The sequence below is a fragment of the Chiroxiphia lanceolata genome, chromosome 1, assembly GCF_009829145.1.
Source record: "Chiroxiphia lanceolata isolate bChiLan1 chromosome 1, bChiLan1.pri, whole genome shotgun sequence".
Classification (NCBI taxonomy): domain Eukaryota; kingdom Metazoa; phylum Chordata; class Aves; order Passeriformes; family Pipridae; genus Chiroxiphia; species Chiroxiphia lanceolata.
Genome location: NC_045637.1, coordinates 106713418 through 106731531, shown reverse-complemented (window position 1 = coordinate 106731531; position 18114 = coordinate 106713418). Strand labels below are relative to the sequence as shown.

The following is an 18114-nucleotide window of genomic DNA, read 5'->3' as shown; positions in this document are numbered from 1 at the left end:
CACAAACCCAACTTTTATTTAGTATGCTTCCCAGGATGGAAGTCCCACAATGGTAGTTCATGTGCTACTGATTATAAACACTGGAGAGTTATAAGCCAGTTCTTCATGTTTATGTTACAAATGTGTTCCACTGCTTTGTAAAGACACAACAGTATGACACTTTTCATTCACTGAATGAAAAGGCTGTGATGAATCAAGTCTAACATTTTATGGCTCTTTTTTCCCCTCACAGAGATAAGCACTTTGGATTTGTCCTTTTTTATGATGAAGTTGCAGTTAACAGAGATAAATAAATGAACACTGGACAGCAGCTTCCCAAGCACCACCTCATGCAACACCATCTAGCTGCTTGGTCCTACACCATCCACAACTAGGGCTTTGGGCCCATCTTAGCCAGTGCTACCATCTCTGCTCTTTCCACTCCCCCAAACATGTGACTGATCATCTAGGTTTCTCCCAGTTCCCTCATGTTTTGTGAGGATAGTATGTGATGATGTAGATTTTTCCATTATGATCAGCAACCGGAAAAGTCCCAGCTGTGTAAATCTAACTAAACTGCTGTTCCCTGAGGAATCCTCAGAGTTTTTAAGGTACGTTTGAGGAGCAGATGCCTGGGGCACGTGGAATCAGACAGGTGCATGGAGAATGTACCAGGGTTACTGTCTACACCTATGGTTGCTTGTCCTCCAGCATCCAGTTGTCATGAACTGTTGCTTGGATCTACTGTTCGAGCATATCAACAGTACAATTTGCCCTGAAACCACTGGATTGGCTGTGGATCAGGTAGACCACAGTGTGTTATAGAATCATAGAATGGTTTGCATTGGAAGGGACTTTAAAGATCATCTAGTTCCAATCCCCCTGCCATGGACAGGGACACTTTCCACTAGACCAGGTTGGTCAGAGCCCTGTTCAACCCGGCCTTAAACACTGCCAGAGCTGGGGCATCCACAACTTCTCTGGGCAAACTGTTCCAATACCTTATATATATTTCTCACTGGAAAATCCCACTCAAGATCATTGCTGCTTTAGTGATGCTGGAAAGGAGAAATATGGTTAGAATCACCTGATTCTAATTCTAATTGTTCCTTCCTCTTGGACCAAAGACAAACAAGTGGATAGCTGTCTTGCTATTGCAGTTTCCACCTGCAGCATTTTTGGTTGATAAGTCAGCAAAGTGCTCTCATCAGACCAAATATCTGTGCTTCCCCTGTTGCTGCTAGGAACTGAGGCATCCATGCAGACTTTGCTGCATAGATCAGCTCCAAGGGAGAAGAGAACCAGTGCAGGTACCCGATACGTTTGTTACAAATACCTTAAGGTCTCCCTTGCCCTTTGAGAAAAAAAAGTCTTCTCTCCATCACTGGGTGTCCTGCCTTCCAAAACAGCTATAAGTTTATCAGGCCCAAAACATGAACTTGTGAGGTTGGTGGGGGACTACTGCTGATTTCAACGGGGTTTGGAGCAGGACTGTTGGAGGACTGGGAGAAACTTAAGCCAAAAAATTAAAGAGGTGTTGTGCAGGTGAGCAATGGCCCTTTTTGGTTCCTTTAGTTTTCCAGATGTAAAAAGTATAGACAAGATTATTTAAAAATGTAACTCAATTTTGGTTATTCTCTGAATTTTTTCTTCCTTTTCTTTCTTTTCTCATGGTATATTTTTTTATTGTACAGCCTTGACCCTCCAAGTGCAACAAAACAATATGCGAAACAACACAAAAAACCCCAAAGAAGAAATAATAGAAATCCCACACAGAGTGTGTTAATATGGTAACAGAACTTGTACTTATGCGTGAAGTTGGTCTGTAAAGAAGAATTAAGCTGCCTTATAAGAGTGAGAAAATGCATTTTAAGGTGTCACTCTCCATATATGCATTCTCTAGTTACATGTGTGGAAAAATGTAGAGGAAATGCCTACATTTGAAGACAGCTGAGTAAAGCTTCCAGAGATGAACATCTTACAAATGAGACCTATTTACATATGAAAAAAGCAATACTGACAAACAGTATCCACTCTGCATGAAATATAAACTCTGAGTTCAGCACAACTTAGAACTATTAGAAATTCTGATTTGAGAGGTACACCAAGGATTAAAAGCTTGATCCAAAGCACATTAAAATTGATAAGGCCCATGTTCACTGCAATGGGCTTTCAACTAAGTACTGTTGGAATTTGATTCCAGAGAACAGATTCCTCTCACCATGGTCCTCTGCAGCTGTCTTTAGCTGCAGCTGTGCAACACTTCAGACTTATGTCCTATAGAAATCTACACTAATTTTCAGCTTAAATTTATCTTGGCCCCAGTTCCCACCCTGTATCCTAGATCATATTCAATGTACCACAACATCTTCCAGGACTTTGAGTTTAGCAAAGCTGAACTCAACATAGTAAAAAATTCAACCTGAGTTCCAGAATGGCATTCAGTAAATTAGACAATTCATTCTGTATCCCCCTCCACAAGGAAGTGTATCAAATTTTTAACAGAAAATAGCTGGTCTATCACACAGTGTCTTCAAGCAAATTCTAGACTTCTCATGTTTATGGGGAATCTTCATTCCCCTGTATAGTGACTTGCTTCACCTCAGTTCAGACTGTCCAACTTGTGCTATCTCCAAAATTTTCCCCTTCTCACAGAACCTACTTCCTGCTGTGCTTCTGCAATAAATCCTTCATCCCTCCATTCTCAGTGCTGTTTCTCTGCAAGAAGTCAAATGACTTTATCCACATCCTAGCAGTCTGCCCCTTGTTTTCTGTATGTTAACAAAGAGCCTGTAGCAGCAGGTTGGTGTAGTGGGTTTCCGTGGCTAGGTTTTGGTAGTGGGAGGAGCTACAGGGGTGGCTTCTGTTAGAAGCTGCTAGAAGCTTCCCCTGCCTGGTGGAGCCAATGCCAGCCGGCTCCAGGACGAACTTCCTGCTGCTGGTCAAGGCTGAGCCAATTAGAAGTAATGATAATAATACTTCTAACATATTTAAGAAAAGAAGGTTGTTGAGCAGATGAAAATTCCAGTCAGGGAAGAGCGGAGTGAGAGTATGGGAACAATGTAGACACCAAGGTCAGTGCAGAAGGAGGGGGAGGACGTGCTCCAGGCACCAGAGCTGGAGCCCATGGAGGACCATCAGGGTGCAGAGACTCACCTGCAGCCCATGGAGGAACCCATGCTGGAGCAGGTGGATGCATGAAGGAGGCTGTGACCGCGTAGGAGGCCCAGGATGGAGCAGGGTCCTGCTGGAGACCTGCAGCCCGTGGAGAGAGAAGCCCACACTGGAGCAGGCTTTTCCTGGGTAAGACTTGTAGCCCCTGTGGAGGACCCACAGCAGTACAGCTCATTTGTGAAGGACTGAACCCCATGGAGGAGTGACCCACAGGACAGCAGCTTGGGAAGAACTGTTGCCTGTGGGATGGACTCACACCGGAGAGGTCTATCAAAGACTGTCTCCCGTGGGAGGGACCCCATGGGAGCAGGGAAGGACTTCGCTCCCTGAGCAGTGGCAGAAACAACAACTGACCGTAAACCCCATTCCCCGTCCCCCCGCACTGCTGGGGGGGAGGAGGGAGAACATGGAAGGAAGGAGGGGTGGAGGGGAGGTGTTTTTTAAGATTATTTTACCTCTCAGTCTTTTGCTCTGACCCTGTTTAATTCAGTTAATACCCCCACTTTGAGTCTGTTTTGCCCATGATGGTGATAAGTAAGTGACCTCTCCCAGCTCTTATCTCAACTCATGAATCCTTTGCTGTTTTTTTTTCTCTCCTCTGTCCAGTTGCAGAGAAGAGTGAGAGAGCAGGTGTAGTGAGTACCTGACATCCAGCCAGGGACAACCCACTACAGTTGGCATTAACACAGGTGAGCTGTTCCTCACCACATAGATCAACTGCTGCCAAGTTGCACAAGTCCAGTGGCAGTGCTTGCGAGTTGTGCTAGCTACAAGAGGAAATAGGAAGTCTTTGAGCAAATTTGATCTGGAGGTTAGCCTGAGAGGAGAGCAGCATTTTGATTTTCTGCACAGTTGTAGGGTTCTGAGATTCAGCTTTCATGGGAAGAATATCTGAACCGTCATATTTCTAAGTGAATGAGACCTACTCACACTAACATCAGGCTCTCTGTTAGATAGATGTGTGACTCCCTCAGCAATGGTGCTTCAAGGTTCAGACCTGCCCAAAGCAGGTATAACTAAATGCAATCCCCCATCCTTTCTCTCTGAACTAGTAAAACTTACTTGATTATATAATTTGCTTGACCTAGAATTTTGGATTTGGGAAGTTCATCTGTAGTTTAGGAGATTTGTATTCTTTACTTTGACTGATTCAGACTGAATCTCACCTATTTGAATTGCTTGAGAACTCTGGACCCTAACAATTTCACTTTTTTTTTAAATAACAGTGATCATCCAAATTCTTTTAGTATGTTTACCCCAGTGGCTAACACTGAACAGAAATAAAGCAAGCCATCCTCAAGGAGAGTGCTTACACTTGCATCAGTTCTGATAAGTCAAACCACATATTTATGCAAACAGTCATTCCTGAAATATACATAGGAAATTAAATTGTTCACCCAAGCTACTAGTAATTGTGGAGAAACAGCAAAGGCCACCCTGGTCAACTATTGAATATGGAACTATGTGAAGTGGTCATTATCTGTCCTGAGATAAAGTTGATGGAGCTACCTAGAGCATAACTCTGAAAGAGAGCCAGCCTAACCACTCCATTCTGCAGTACTACCTCAGCTTCAGTTGTGATATTGTTCTCTAAAACCTAGTAGTAGTCTGTAACCCAGGTAATTAAGCCTTCCTGAGAGCAAATGTATGTTCTCTTTTCCTGGTTCTGCTGCATGCTTCACTTGTTATAACCCATTTTAACAGCCCTTTCATCTGCATTTAATCTTTTGAGAAGTCAGATTGATTTTTATTCTGGCTACTAGACAATTGCTCAAGATCATACATTATGGACAGTCCCTCACTGCCATCTAAGCCACTGCTGTAGTGGTGGCTGTTTTGTAATGTAAAAGCCCAGCTGTCTGCTGCTCTGTGATAAGTGCTAAAAATGGTACATTGCAATCCAAGCTGCTGTAGCATTATAGCCAAAAGAGGATTACAAATGGGATGGCTGCTGTAAGGAGAGGCTATATACAGTTGCACATATGCACTCCAGTCATTCTTATCATGGGAGCGGAGAACGGCATTTTCACTCTTAAGAAATATTTCTCTCCAGAGTGTACTACTGCTACCTTGCTGCCAATTATTGTTTCCTGGCAATGAACAGAGACCATATGCTTTTAGGCCATGACATTTGATTAATGACTCTAATACAGAGTCACCTGAGGAAAGAGTGGTGCCATTAACATGACCAAAAAGGAGTCAATAGCTGTAGCATTGTCTCTTCACAATATTTTGTGAGAAAGTGAGGGAAGGAAGTGAAATAAAATATAAAGGAATTAGAGCAGGAGGATAATGATCATAGCTCTCTTTACATAGCTCCTCAGAGGTGAGGCATTTGACAGCTTTTGTATGGACGAGGCTATGCCCTTCCCCCATGCAACAGCCTCCATCTGGTTATATATCATTGAAGTAGAGTGAATCGCTGCAATGAGAAGATGACATCCATATGCAAACCTAGGGACATCTGAACAGAAACATTTGTAGCCTTGTAACTTGAACCTCAGACAAGGCTGTAAATACAATTCTGCTCGTGGAAGACATTCAGAACATCATGATAGTCTTGAAGGGCTTGGGGCTGATGTACAGTCCTGCTACTAGCTCATGACCTGATCTTTCTGGTAGTTTTAACTACTCAGCTTTAACAACCCAACAAGTTGCAGAAGTAAATAGCAGCAAGAATAATTAGCATCTTTATGTAGCAGACTTAATAAATGTAAAATAAGAAACATGCAAGCATGAATGTAGAAGTTTGAATTATTAATTGAGTTTGATAAATACAGACCAGAAATAACTTGGTCTGTTAAACCTGGAGAAGAGGAGACTGAGGGGAGACCTCATCGCAGTCTACAACTTCCTTGTGAGAGGAAGAGGAGGGGCAGACACTGATCTCTTCTCTATGGTGACCAGTGATAGAACCTGAGGAATGGCCTCCAGTTGTGTCAGGGAAGGCTTCGGTCGGGTATTAGGAAAAGGTTCCTCACCCAGAGGGGGGTTAGTTCTGTAGGGATAGGTACAGTTTCAGAAGAATTTTTGACAGAAAGCTAGAACTCGATTTCCCTTCAGAAGACTGTAAAATGCCTTCTCAAATGGGTTGGATGTTTTTTTTCCCCTTCCTTCTGCATTTCCAAGTAAGTTGCAGGGAGAAGCTGTGAGCAAGGGATCTATCTCCCTGGTATGCCAAGAGATAACGTTTGCAGACATGTACAAGGCCTCCTGGGGCCACCGAGGGTGGGGGAGGAGAGAGAGAAAATACAAAAAGCCTTGGAGAAGGCGGGCATGACCTTTTGCCTCTGGTGGCTGAGTGCATGCAGCGTCCCTAAGTGGTCTTGCACCTGAAAGAAAGCTTTTTGTAATCCTTCCACTGCTTTGGCATTCTTGGGAAGAATACCTGGGTATGTTTTACCTTAGAGGTACTGGAAGGGGCTACTCCAGGAAGTAGCCACAGCACCAAGGCTGCCAGAGTTCGAGAAGGATTGGCATGATACTCTCAGGCACATGCTGTGACTCTTGGGGATGGTCCTGGGCAGGGCTAAGGCTAGGACTCGGGGATCCTTGGGGGTCCCTTCCAACTCAGCACATTCTGTGGGATTCCAGGTGATGTCCTCGCCCCCAAGCCCTGAGCAGGAGGTGTCGCAGCTCCGCCTCAGTGGCGGCTCTGCCCCCTCAGCAGCTCCAGAGGTACCCTGCTCCAGGGGAGCCAGCAGCTCTTGGAGCCCACCCGCTCCAGGGCTGCCCTCAGGGCTCATCACCCTCTCACACATAGCTCAGCCACGGCATCTACTCGGCTCACAGACACATCCCTGCACGTATCACAAAGGCTCTGGCAATGCAGTGGGAACTGCTACACAAACCTGCAGCTGCCCAGGTTTCGAGCTGCAGGGAGTGCCTTAGTGCTGGTGCTGGTGTTGGACAGCAGCAGAGGCCACAGCTGTGGAGGTGTGACCAGGTGGGAGATCTGCTCAGCCTGCTGGTGGAGCTGAGAGAGGAGCTAGAAAGGTAGAAAAGTGTCAGGGAGGAGGAGATGCACTGGGGGAGCCCTGCTCTGGCCTCCCTGGGACAGTAGCAGTCACCCGAGAAAACAAAAGATCGAGTGTCCTGCATCCTTCCCCCACAAGGCTGCAGGAAGTAGATGAAAAGAAAGGGGTGAACGGAGGCTTCTGCTGGGGGCAGGAGGCAAAAGCCCTCCTTCACAGTCACAGACTGCTTGGTGTTGGAAGGCACCCTAAAGACCATGGAGTTGCAGCTGCCTGCCATGGGCAGGGACACCTTCCACTCGACCAGCTTGCTCAGGCATCACACCCTTAAGGAGAAGTCAGCCCCCGAGATTTGCAAATGCTCGTGCTCCAAAGGAATGCCCAAAATCTCAAGGTCTGCAAAAACTCCAATTATTTTCAAAGTAAGTTCCATACTTGGCATGGGTGGTGGTATGTTAGTGCCTGAGCTGCTGTATAAGCACACAGCAGTGGGCTATGGGAAAAGGAGTAGGGTGCAAGGGAAGAGAGGAATTAAAGAGGTGAGGAAGAGACAGAGAGAAAAAGGAGAGAGAACTCCCCAGGCAGCCCCAGCCCCAGCTTAGCAGTATGAGAAGCAGAAAAGGCCTTGACACTGGGGAAGCTCTGCTAAATCTTTCTTTTTATTTTCAAGTTTGAAGCAGAAAGGTAGAAAAATAGAACCCCATGTTGAGTAGATGAAGAATATTTAACCCTATACTGACTACCTATCTTAACCTAACTTGAACCCAGACTAAACCACCCCTTGGGAAAGCACTAAGTTAAAATCCAACCCCTTATGTCTCTAAGGCCATACTAAGCCTAACTCTACCCAAGCCTAAAACAGCCCTTGGAAAAGCAAAAAAATGGAAAATCTAACCCTATATTTAATCTAGGCCTATCCTACTCTAACTCTACATGAGATTAAGGCAGCCCCCGGGAAAGCTGGGAGTGCCTATTCCAGGACCAGGAAGGTGCCTGGGCGGCCCTGCTGCAGTGCCAAGAGCAGCACAGCGCAGAGCCGCACCTGGCCGGGGCCGGTCAGCAGGAGCCTGCAGGAGCGGGAGGAGGGCAGCAGCCGGAGCTGCCAGTCGTGCCACTGAGGCAAACTCTCCCAGGCCGATTCCACCAGTCTGGGCAGCCAGCCGGCGACTTTCTGCACCTCCAAGTGGGAGTCTGTGCAGAGGGTGCGCACGAGGGGCGAGTGCTGATGGTTGTACGTGGGGTGGACAAAGCAGAAGATGTTCCCCGCCGTCCTGGAACACGAGCACTCCAGCAGCACACGGATGGAGTGTGGCACGTCCATGGCGTCGGGCAGCTGCAGCCGGAAAGAGTGCCAGGGGGGTGGCCTGAGGAAGAGCACCAGCTGGTAGACGGTGCAGTCCCCCAGCTCATGCCAGGACTCGATGGTGCCCTGCTGCCCAGTGGCCGGGTGCAGCTCTGGCATGAAGGTATTCTGGGAGAGCACTTGGCACACCTCCAGGAGGTCCCGCAGCAGCTTCTTCAGGGTCCGGCCCATGAAGGGCAGGTCCTGCAGCGGTGACAGGCTGAGCGCTGCAAAAGGCCCGCCAGCAGCGGCTGCTGCGCTGAGCTCTTCTTGCTCACGGCGCCGGCGAGAGGCCTCCTCCCTTTGCCAGGCCAGCCAGCCGAGCACAGCTGCTGCAGCCAGCCAGAAGAGCCAGTGCTGCAAGACCCAAAGGAGTGGAACATCGTCCAGGGCCCTCCTCCACTCGACTTCCTCCCACAGCTCCGTCATCTGGTCCTCTAGAAAAATCTGCCGTTTCTTCATCCACTGCACAGCGACCGCATCGCTCTGGGGATCCTGTGTCCGCTTGGGCAGGATGGCCAGCACAGCCAGGAGGAGCACAGTTGCTGAATCCATGGCCTGCAGGAGATGGGAGACAAGTTTTCCCAGCGGCTCGGGATGGGAGGGAGCAGGGGGACGAAGGCTTGAAGGGAAGGCAGACCCTGGCTGCAGACGGCACAGGGCCCATCCTGCCCCAGCCGGGACCCTCCTTGTCAGGCCCTGGCTGGGCTGTGCCCCGGCAAAAGGCAAGAGACAGCCGAGCAGAGTCTCCCCAGGCCTCATCCCCGCCACAGCACAGCGTCCCGTGGAGCCGGGGGCAGCCGGCCCATCCCCAAAGGCTCTTTGGGCACTTGCCAACACAGAGAACCCTGAGCACCTGTGTGCCAGGCCCCAGGGGCACAGCTCGGCCCTGCCGGGAGGGACTCAGCTTTGGCTCAGGGTTACAACCCCCCACCCCCCCCCCGGGCATCTTCCCCCTCCCCCATCCATCCCAGCCTTCCCCCTGCATCTGCACTCACTGATCGCCCAAGTCCAAGTGCCCTGGGGCTGCCTGCTGTGCTCCTTAGGGACAGCTCCCATTGTGACCTGTCTGCTGTGATGTCACAGCCACCAGAGACGCATCAGCCGGCCCACAAGCCCCGCCCTTCATCCCCACCCCCCTGCTCAGGGGCTTCTGGGCATCCTCCCCACACTCAGCGCCAACTCCTCCTCGGGAGGTCCCGGGGGGTCTCTTGGCCAAACGGACAAAGCCCCAGAGCCACCACAGAGAGCCCCGAGCCCCCCCGAGCCAGCCCCACTGGCAGAACCGCGCCTGGCCCCACGGGGCTTCCATCTCTTGCTTTGGCTTACGAAGTCCCCTGGCCATTTGCCCATTCCCCCATCCAGCCCAGCCCAGCCCAGCCCAGCCCAGCCCAGCCCAGCCCAGCCCAGCCGTGGAAGTGAGCAAGGAGCTGCAACCATCACAGACCAAAGATTTGCCTGACTGGCAGAATCCGAAGGGGACTATGAGTTGGAAAGGAGCCTTGAGATGGCGTTAACCTTGGCTTAGCTTGAGCCTGGTCTTCTGGAGGCTAAAGTCTGGCGTGTGCCTCGGCAACAGCAAATAAACTTCGCCAATGGGCAGAGACTCGGACTTGCCTGTTCTCTTTATTCCTAAGGCCGAGTGGCCTTGAAGAAAGAAAGGCTTTGCGTAAGACAGAAGACAGTGCCTCAGGGATACTGCGAGCTGTGGAGATGTGAGGCGCAGCTCTAGCTTGAGCTCCCAGGCGGAAGTTTACCTGTCACCTCGAGAGCTCAGTTGCAGACCCTGAAAGTCCTGACGGGACAGAGCAGGCCCACAGCAGGTCTTCCTCTGCTCCACCTGATTTGCTTTGAATTGCTCCGGCCAGGTGGACGGTAGAGCTCCTAGACAAACGTCCTGGCTTTCCCAGGCCTGCCACAGAGCTGGGCTTAGGAGAAGCTTCTGGTTTTGCTGCTTGCTTTTGCTTAGCAAGAACAAGCTCCCACAGAGAGACACGGGCAAGAGACTCCGAATGGATCAGCCCGGCGAGCACAATATTCCCAGTGCCTCCAGACAGACACAGGAGCTTGTGGAGAGAGGCTGTGACCTGAGTCCGGTTGGGGATTGTACAACTCCAAGGTCCTCCGCAGACACCAAAGCTTTGGCAACAGAATCCAAGTCCCTTGAATTTGACAGAGCTGGGATGCTTCCCTCTGAGCAGCCGGGGCACAGCATCTAAGGCAGCAAGCGGGTGGGGCAGTGCTGCTGCCACTGTCCGGGTGGACTGGCTCCCTCGGCACTGCGCCTGCTTTTGCTGCGCATTGTGCGCTGCGAGCAGAGCCAGGAAGGCACAGGAGATGAAAGCTCCCTCTGCTCTCCCCAGGCTGTGTGTGAAGCCAGTGCTGCAGCTGGGTGGGAACAACGGGCACAGCGGAACAGTGGGCGCAGAGGAGCCCATCCTGTGGGTGCCCCATGCGTGTTTGGAGGACTTGGGCTGCACTCTCTGCCAAGATCGGCCTCTGGAGTTGCTGCCTTTCAGGTGTCTTCCACCACCCCCAAGGCCTTCTCCAAGAGGGAAAGCGCTGGACGTGGGCTTTGGGTTTCGGCCTTGCGCTCCGAGTGACATCCGGCCGCACCAGAGCGGTTTGTCCCTCCCCAGTGCGGGCGGGCAATCCCTGCCTCCCAAGCTATGCGGGCCGGGCTGATCCTGGTAGAATTACCACGCAAATAGTCGTGTGTGATCATTCCTTTCTTTTATTTCTGCTCTGGGCGCAGTAGATCCCGAGCAGCTGCGCTGTGTCTGCACCTGAGGACGTTCCCCGTGCAGTTGCTGCTCTGCTGCTGCCTTCGGTCTCAAGGCTCCACGGGCTGTTCTGAGCCTGACGGCTTGTCCTGCTGCCCCAGGAGTGCTGGAGCAGCTGCCTTGAGAGGGCCTTTGACAGCAGCCTCAGGACTGAGGCACCTTGTGGGCGATTGCCCTGCTGGCTGAATGCTTGAAGGTCGAGCCAGAAGGACTGGGACCTTTCTCTCACACTCTTCCAGGTTTCTCCCTTTCCTAGGTGCTTTCCCATGGGCCTTTGCACACTGTTAGGTTCCGTCTTTCTGGTGCACACCACCCAAGGTCATGTCCAGCTTAGGAACTGGGCGAGGGAGCTGGAAGGGGGGCCCCTCTGGGTTCCGCAAGGGGGGTGTGGCATGGCTCAGCTGTGGGTGAGCCGCTCTATGGGGCATCACTTGTCTGGGCTTTTTCCTCGCCTTTTGTGTGATCCCCTTCCTTATTAATGACCGCTGTTACTGAATTCTGCTTTTTGCTGGAAACCTTTATAAAAGTTTTGGGTTTGAGTTTTTTAAAACTAAATTGTTAGTCCTAAACTTATCTATTTTTCACTTATAATTATTAAACTTAACTAAAGTTATAATGAAAGCTATTATGAAACTAGAGTGGCGGGGAAGGGAAGGGGCTTGAGGGGGTGGCTGCTGGGGCTTCATTTCCAGCTGGGATTAAAGCAGGACAGGGGACATGGGGAGTTGGGGGTTAACGTTATCTAACTTTCCATTTAGAGTTTTCTAAAACTAAATTATTATTAAACTGATCTATTATTAAACTAGTTATTATTCTTACTATTCTTATTATTCTACTTAGGAACTAAACTTACTTAACTTACTTATTAAACTTAATCCTAAACCTAACCTAGAGGGTAGCCCTACAGTTAATCTTTGTCAACTTCTCTAAAGGTGGAATTTGGATTCTCGTCCCCATTCCACCGGGGTGGCGGGGAAGGGAAGGCAGTTGAGGGAGTGGCTGCTGGTGCTCCATTTGCAGCTGGGCTTAAAGCACACCAGGGCACATGGGGAGTTAGGAGTAGACAGAGCCAGGACTGCTGCTCTTCAGTCCAGTCGGCACAAGGGTCTGTTGTGCTGTGCCGACCGGGTGTGCTCCCAAGTCGCCGCGCAGCCCCGGCCCAAAGCAGCCCCCGGGAAAGCTGGGAGTGCCTATTCCAGGACCAGGAAGGTGCCTGGGCGGCCCTGCTGCAGTGCCAAGAGCAGCACAGCGCAGAGCCGCACCTGGCCGGGGCCGGTCAGCAGGAGCCTGCAGGAGCGGGAGGAGGGCAGCAGCCGGAGCTGCCAGTCGTGCCACTGAGGCAAACGCTCCCAGGCCGATTCCACCAGTCTGGGCAGCCAGCCGGCGACTTTCTGCACCTCCAAGTGGGAGTCTGTGCAGAGGGTGCGCACGAGGGGCGAGTGCTGATGGTTGTACGTGGGGTGGACAAAGCAGAAGATGTTCCCCGCCGTCCTGGAACACGAACACTCCAGCAGCACACGGATGGAGCGTGGCACGTCCGTGGCGTCGGGCAGCTGCAGCCGGAAAGAGTGCCAGGGGGGTGGCCTGAGGAAGAGCACCAGCTGGTAGACGGTGCAGTCCCCCAGCTCATGCCAGGACTCGATGGTGCCCTGCTGCCCAGTGGCTGGGTGCAGCTCTGGCATGAAGGTGTTCTGGGAGAGCACTTGGCACACCTCCAGGAGGTCCCGCAGCAGCTTCTTCAGGGTCCGGCCCATGAAGGGCAGGTCCTGCAGCGGTGACAGGCTGAGCGCTGCAAAAGGCCCGCCAGCAGCGGCTGCTGCGCTGAGCTCTTCTTGCTCACGGCGCCGGCGAGAGGCCTCCTCCCTTTGCCAGGCCAGCCAGCCGAGCACAGCTGCTGCAGCCAGCCAGAAGAGCCAGTGCTGCAAGACCCAAAGGAGTGGAACATCGTCCAGGGCCCTCCTCCACTCGACTTCCTCCCACAGCTCCGTCATCTGGTCCTCTAGAAAAATCTGCCGTTTCTTCATCCACTGCACAGCGACCGCATCGCTCTGGGGATCCTGTGTCCGCTTGGGCAGGATGGCCAGCACAGCCAGGAGGAGCACAGTTGCTGAATCCATGGCCTGCAGGAGATGGGAGACAAGTTTTCCCAGCGGCTCGGGAGGGGAGGGAGCAGGGGGACGAAGGCTTGAAGGGAAGGCAGACCCTGGCTGCAGACGGCACAGGGCCCATCCTGCCCCAGCCGGGACCCTCCTTGTCAGGCCCTGGCTGGGCTGTGCCCCGGCAAAAGGCAAGAGACAGCCGAGCAGAGTCTCCCCAGGCCTCATCCCCGCCACAGCACAGCGTCCCGTGGAGCCGGGGGCAGCCGGCCCATCCCCAAAGGCTCTTTGGGCACTTGCCAACACAGAGAGCCCTGAGCACCTGTGTGCCAGGCCCCAGGGGCACAGCTCGGCCCTGCCGGGAGGGACTCAGCTTTGGCTCAGGGTTACAACCCCCCTCCCCCCCGGACATCTTCCCCCTCCCCCATCCATCCCAGCCTTCCCCCTGCATCTGCACTCACTGATCGCCCAAGTCCAAGTGCCCTGGGGCTGCCTGCTGTGCTCCTTAGGGACAGCTCCCATTGTGACCTGTCCGCTGTGATGTCACAGCCACCAGAGACGCATCAGCCGGCCCACAAGCCCCGCCCTTCATCCCCACCCCCCTGCTCAGGGGCTTCTGGGCATCCTCCCCACACTCAGCGCCAACTCCTCCTCGGGAGATCCCGGGGGGTCTCTTGGCCAAACGGACAAAGCCCCAGAGCCACCACAGAGAGCCCCGAGCCCCCCCGAGCCAGCCCCACTGGCAGAACCGCGCCTGGCCCCACGGGGCTTCCATCTCTTGCTTTGGCTTACAAAGTCCCCTGGCCATTTGCCCATTCCCCCATCCAGCCCAGCCCAGCCCAGCCCAGCCCAGCCCAGCCCAGCCCAGCCGTGGAGGTGAGCAAGGAGCTGCAACCATCACAGACCAAAGATTTGCCTGACTGGCAGAATCCGAAGGGGACTATGAGTTGGAAAGGAGCCTTGAGATGGCGTTAACCTTGGCTTAGCTTGAGCCTGGTCTTCTGGAGGCTAAAGTCTGGCGTGTGCCTCGGCAACAGCAAATAAACTTCGCCAATGGGCAGAGACTCGGACTTGCCTGTTCTCTTTATTCCTAAGGCCGAGTGGCCTTGAAGAAAGAAAGGCTTTGCGTAAGACAGAAGACAGTGCCTCAGGGATACTGCGAGCTGTGGAGATGTGAGGCGCAGCTCTAGCTTGAGCTCCCAGGCGGAAGTTTACCTGTCACCTCAAGAGCTCAGTTGCAGACCCTGAAAGTCCTGACGGGACAGAGCAGGCCCACAGCAGGTCTTCCTCTGCTCCACCTGATTTGCTTTGAATTGCTCCGGCCAGGTGGACGGTAGAGCTCCTAGACAAACGTCCTGGCTTTCCCAGGCCTGCCACAGAGCTGGGCTTAGGAGAAGCTTCTGGTTTTGCTGCTTGCTTTTGCTTAGCAAGAACAAGCTCCCACAGAGAGACACGGGCAAGAGACTCCGAATGGATCAGCCCGGCGAGCACAATATTCCCAGTGCCTCCAGACAGACACAGGAGCTTGTGGAGAGAGGCTGTGACCTGAGTCCGGTTGGGGATTGTACAACTCCAAGGTCCTCCGCAGACACCAAAGCTTTGGCAACAGAATCCAAGTCCCTTGAATTTGACAGAGCTGGGATGCTTCCCTCTGAGCAGCCGGGGCACAGCATCTAAGGCAGCAAGCGGGTGGGGCAGTGCTGCTGCCACTGTCCGGGTGGACTGGCTCCCTCGGCACTGCGCCTGCTTTTGCTGCGCATTGTGCGCTGCGAGCAGAGCCAGGAAGGCACAGGAGATGAAAGCTCCCTCTGCTCTCCCCAGGCTGTGTGTGAAGCCAGTGCTGCAGCTGGGTGGGAACAACGGGCACAGCGGAACAGTGGGCGCAGAGGAGCCCATCCTGTGGGTGCCCCATGCGTGTTTGGAGGACTTGGGCTGCACTCTCTGCCAAGATCGGCCTCTGGAGTTGCTGCCTTTCAGGTGTCTTCCACCACCCCCAAGGCCTTCTCCAAGAGGGAAAGCGCTGGACGTGGGCTTTGGGTTTCGGCCTTGCGCTCCGAGTGACATCCGGCCGCACCAGAGCGGTTTGTCCCTCCCCAGTGCGGGCGGGCAATCCCTGCCTCCCAAGCTATGCGGGCCGGGCTGATCCTGGTAGAATTACCACGCAAATAGTCGTGTGTGATCATTCCTTTCTTTTATTTCTGCTCTGGGCGCAGTAGATCCCGAGCAGCTGCGCTGTGTCTGCACCTGAGGACGTTCCCCGTGCAGTTGCTGCTCTGCTGCTGCCTTCGGTCTCAAGGCTCCACGGGCTGTTCTGAGCCTGACGGCTTGTCCTGCTGCCCCAGGAGTGCTGGAGCAGCTGCCTTGAGAGGGCCTTTGACAGCAGCCTCAGGACTGAGGCACCTTGTGGGCGATTGCCCTGCTGGCTGAATGCTTGAAGGTCGAGCCAGAAGGACTGGGACCTTTCTCTCACACTCTTCCAGGTTTCTCCCTTTCCTAGGTGCTTTCCCATGGGCCTTTGCACACTGTTAGGTTCCGTCTTTCTGGTGCACACCACCCAAGGTCATGTCCAGCTTAGGAACTGGGCGAGGGAGCTGGAAGGGGGGCCCCTCTGGGTTCCGCAAGGGGGGTGTGGCATGGCTCAGCTGTGGGTGAGCCGCTCTATGGGGCATCACTTGTCTGGGCTTTTTCCTCGCCTTTTGTGTGATCCCCTTCCTTATTAATGACCGCTGTTACTGAATTCTGCTTTTTGCTGGAAACCTTTATAAAAGTTTTGGGTTTGAGTTTTTTAAAACTAAATTGTTAGTCCTAAACTTATCTATTTTTCACTTATAATTATTAAACTTAACTAAAGTTATAATGAAAGCTATTATGAAACTAGAGTGGCGGGGAAGGGAAGGGGCTTGAGGGGGTGGCTGCTGGGGCTTCATTTCCAGCTGGGATTAAAGCAGGACAGGGGACATGGGGAGTTGGGGGTTAACGTTATCTAACTTTCCATTTAGAGTTTTCTAAAACTAAATTATTATTAAACTGATCTATTATTAAACTAGTTATTATTCTTACTATTCTTATTATTCTACTTAGGAACTAAACTTACTTAACTTACTTATTAAACTTAATCCTAAACCTAACCTAGAGGGTAGCCCTACAGTTAATCTTTGTCAACTTCTCTAAAGGTGGAATTTGGATTCTCGTCCCCATTCCACCGGGGTGGCGGGGAAGGGAAGGCAGTTGAGGGAGTGGCTGCTGGTGCTCCATTTGCAGCTGGGCTTAAAGCACACCAGGGCACATGGGGAGTTAGGAGTAGACAGAGCCAGGACTGCTGCTCTTCAGTCCAGTCGGCACAAGGGTCTGTTGTGCTGTGCCGACCGGGTGTGCTCCCAAGTCGCCGCGCAGCCCCGGCCCAAAGCAGCCCCCGGGAAAGCTGGGAGTGCCTATTCCAGGACCAGGAAGGTGCCTGGGCGGCCCTGCTGCAGTGCCAAGAGCAGCACAGCGCAGAGCCGCACCTGGCCGGGGCTGGTCAGCAGGAGCCTGCAGGAGCGGGAGGAGGGCAGCAGCCGGAGCTGCCAGTCGTGCCACTGAGGCAAACGCTCCCAGGCCGATTCCACCAGTCTGGGCAGCCAGCCGGCGACTTTCTGCACCTCCAAGTGGGAGTCTGTGCAGAGGGTGCGCACGAGGGGCGAGTGCTGATGGTTGTACGTGGGGTGGACAAAGCAGAAGATGTTCCCCGCCGTCCTGGAACACGAGCACTCCAGCAGCACACGGATGGAGTGTGGCACGTCCATGGCGTCGGGCAGCTGCAGCCGGAAAGAGTGCCAGGGGGGTGGCCTGAGGAAGAGCACCAGCTGGTAGACGGTGCAGTCCCCCAGCTCATGCCAGGACTCGATGGTGCCCTGCTGCCCAGTGGCCGGGTGCAGCTCTGGCATGAAGGTGTTCTGGGAGAGCACTTGGCACACCTCCAGGAGGTCCCGCAGCAGCTTCTTCAGGGTCCGGCCCATGAAGGGCAGGTCCTGCAGCGGTGACAGGCTGAGCGCTGCAAAAGGCCCGCCAGCAGCGGCTGCTGCGCTGAGCTCTTCTTGCTCACGGCGCCGGCGAGAGGCCTCCTCCCTTTGCCAGGCCAGCCAGCTGAGCACAGCTGCTGCAGCCAGCCAGAAGAGCCAGTGCTGCAAGACCCAAAGGAGTGGAACATCGTCCAGGGCCCTCCTCCACTCGACTTCCTCCCACAGCTCCGTCATCTGGTCCTCTAGAAAAATCTGCCGTTTCTTCATCCACTGCACAGCGACCGCATCGCTCTGGGGATCCTGTGTCCGCTTGGGCAGGATGGCCAGCACAGCCAGGAGGAGCACAGTTGCTGAATCCATGGCCTGCAGGAGATGGGAGACAAGTTTTCCCAGCGGCTCGGGATGGGAGGGAGCAGGGGGACGAAGGCTTGAAGGGAAGGCAGACCCTGGCTGCAGACGGTACAGGGCCCATCCTGCCCCAGCCGGGACCCTCCTTGTCAGGCCCTGGCTGGGCTGTGCCCCGGCAAAAGGCAAGAGACAGCCGAGCAGAGTCTCCCCAGGCCTCATCCCCGCCACAGCACAGCGTCCCGTGGAGCCGGGGGCAGCCGGCCCATCCCCAAAGGCTCTTTGGGCACTTGCCAACACAGAGAGCCCTGAGCACCTGTGTGCCAGGCCCCAGGGGCACAGCTCGGCCCTGCCGGGAGGGACTCAGCTTTGGCTCAGGGTTACAACCCCCCACCCCCCCCCCGGGCATCTTCCCCCTCCCCC

General features: G+C 53.3%; 2 protein-coding genes across 2 annotated transcripts; both read right to left on the bottom strand.

Moving 5' to 3' along the window:
- Window positions 1-7724: 7724 nt before the first annotated feature.
- LOC116790580 (inositol 1,4,5-trisphosphate receptor-interacting protein-like 1) lies at window positions 7725-9478 on the bottom strand. The gene is made up of 2 exons (XM_032695684.1): window positions 9468-9478; window positions 7725-9027 (listed from the first exon to the last, which is right to left on the bottom strand). The coding sequence occupies exon 2, from the start codon at window positions 9022-9024 to the stop codon at window positions 8098-8100; it is 927 nt and encodes a 308-aa protein (XP_032551575.1). The 5' UTR covers window positions 9025-9027; window positions 9468-9478; the 3' UTR covers window positions 7725-8097.
- A 1951-nt stretch (window positions 9479-11429) lies between these two features.
- On the bottom strand, window positions 11430-14237 carry LOC116780643 (inositol 1,4,5-trisphosphate receptor-interacting protein-like 1). The gene is made up of 3 exons (XM_032675886.1): window positions 13810-14237; window positions 11736-13372; window positions 11430-11704 (listed from the first exon to the last, which is right to left on the bottom strand). The coding sequence occupies exon 2, from the start codon at window positions 13367-13369 to the stop codon at window positions 12443-12445; it is 927 nt and encodes a 308-aa protein (XP_032531777.1). The 5' UTR covers window positions 13370-13372; window positions 13810-14237; the 3' UTR covers window positions 11430-11704; window positions 11736-12442.
- Window positions 14238-18114: the final 3877 nt, after the last annotated feature.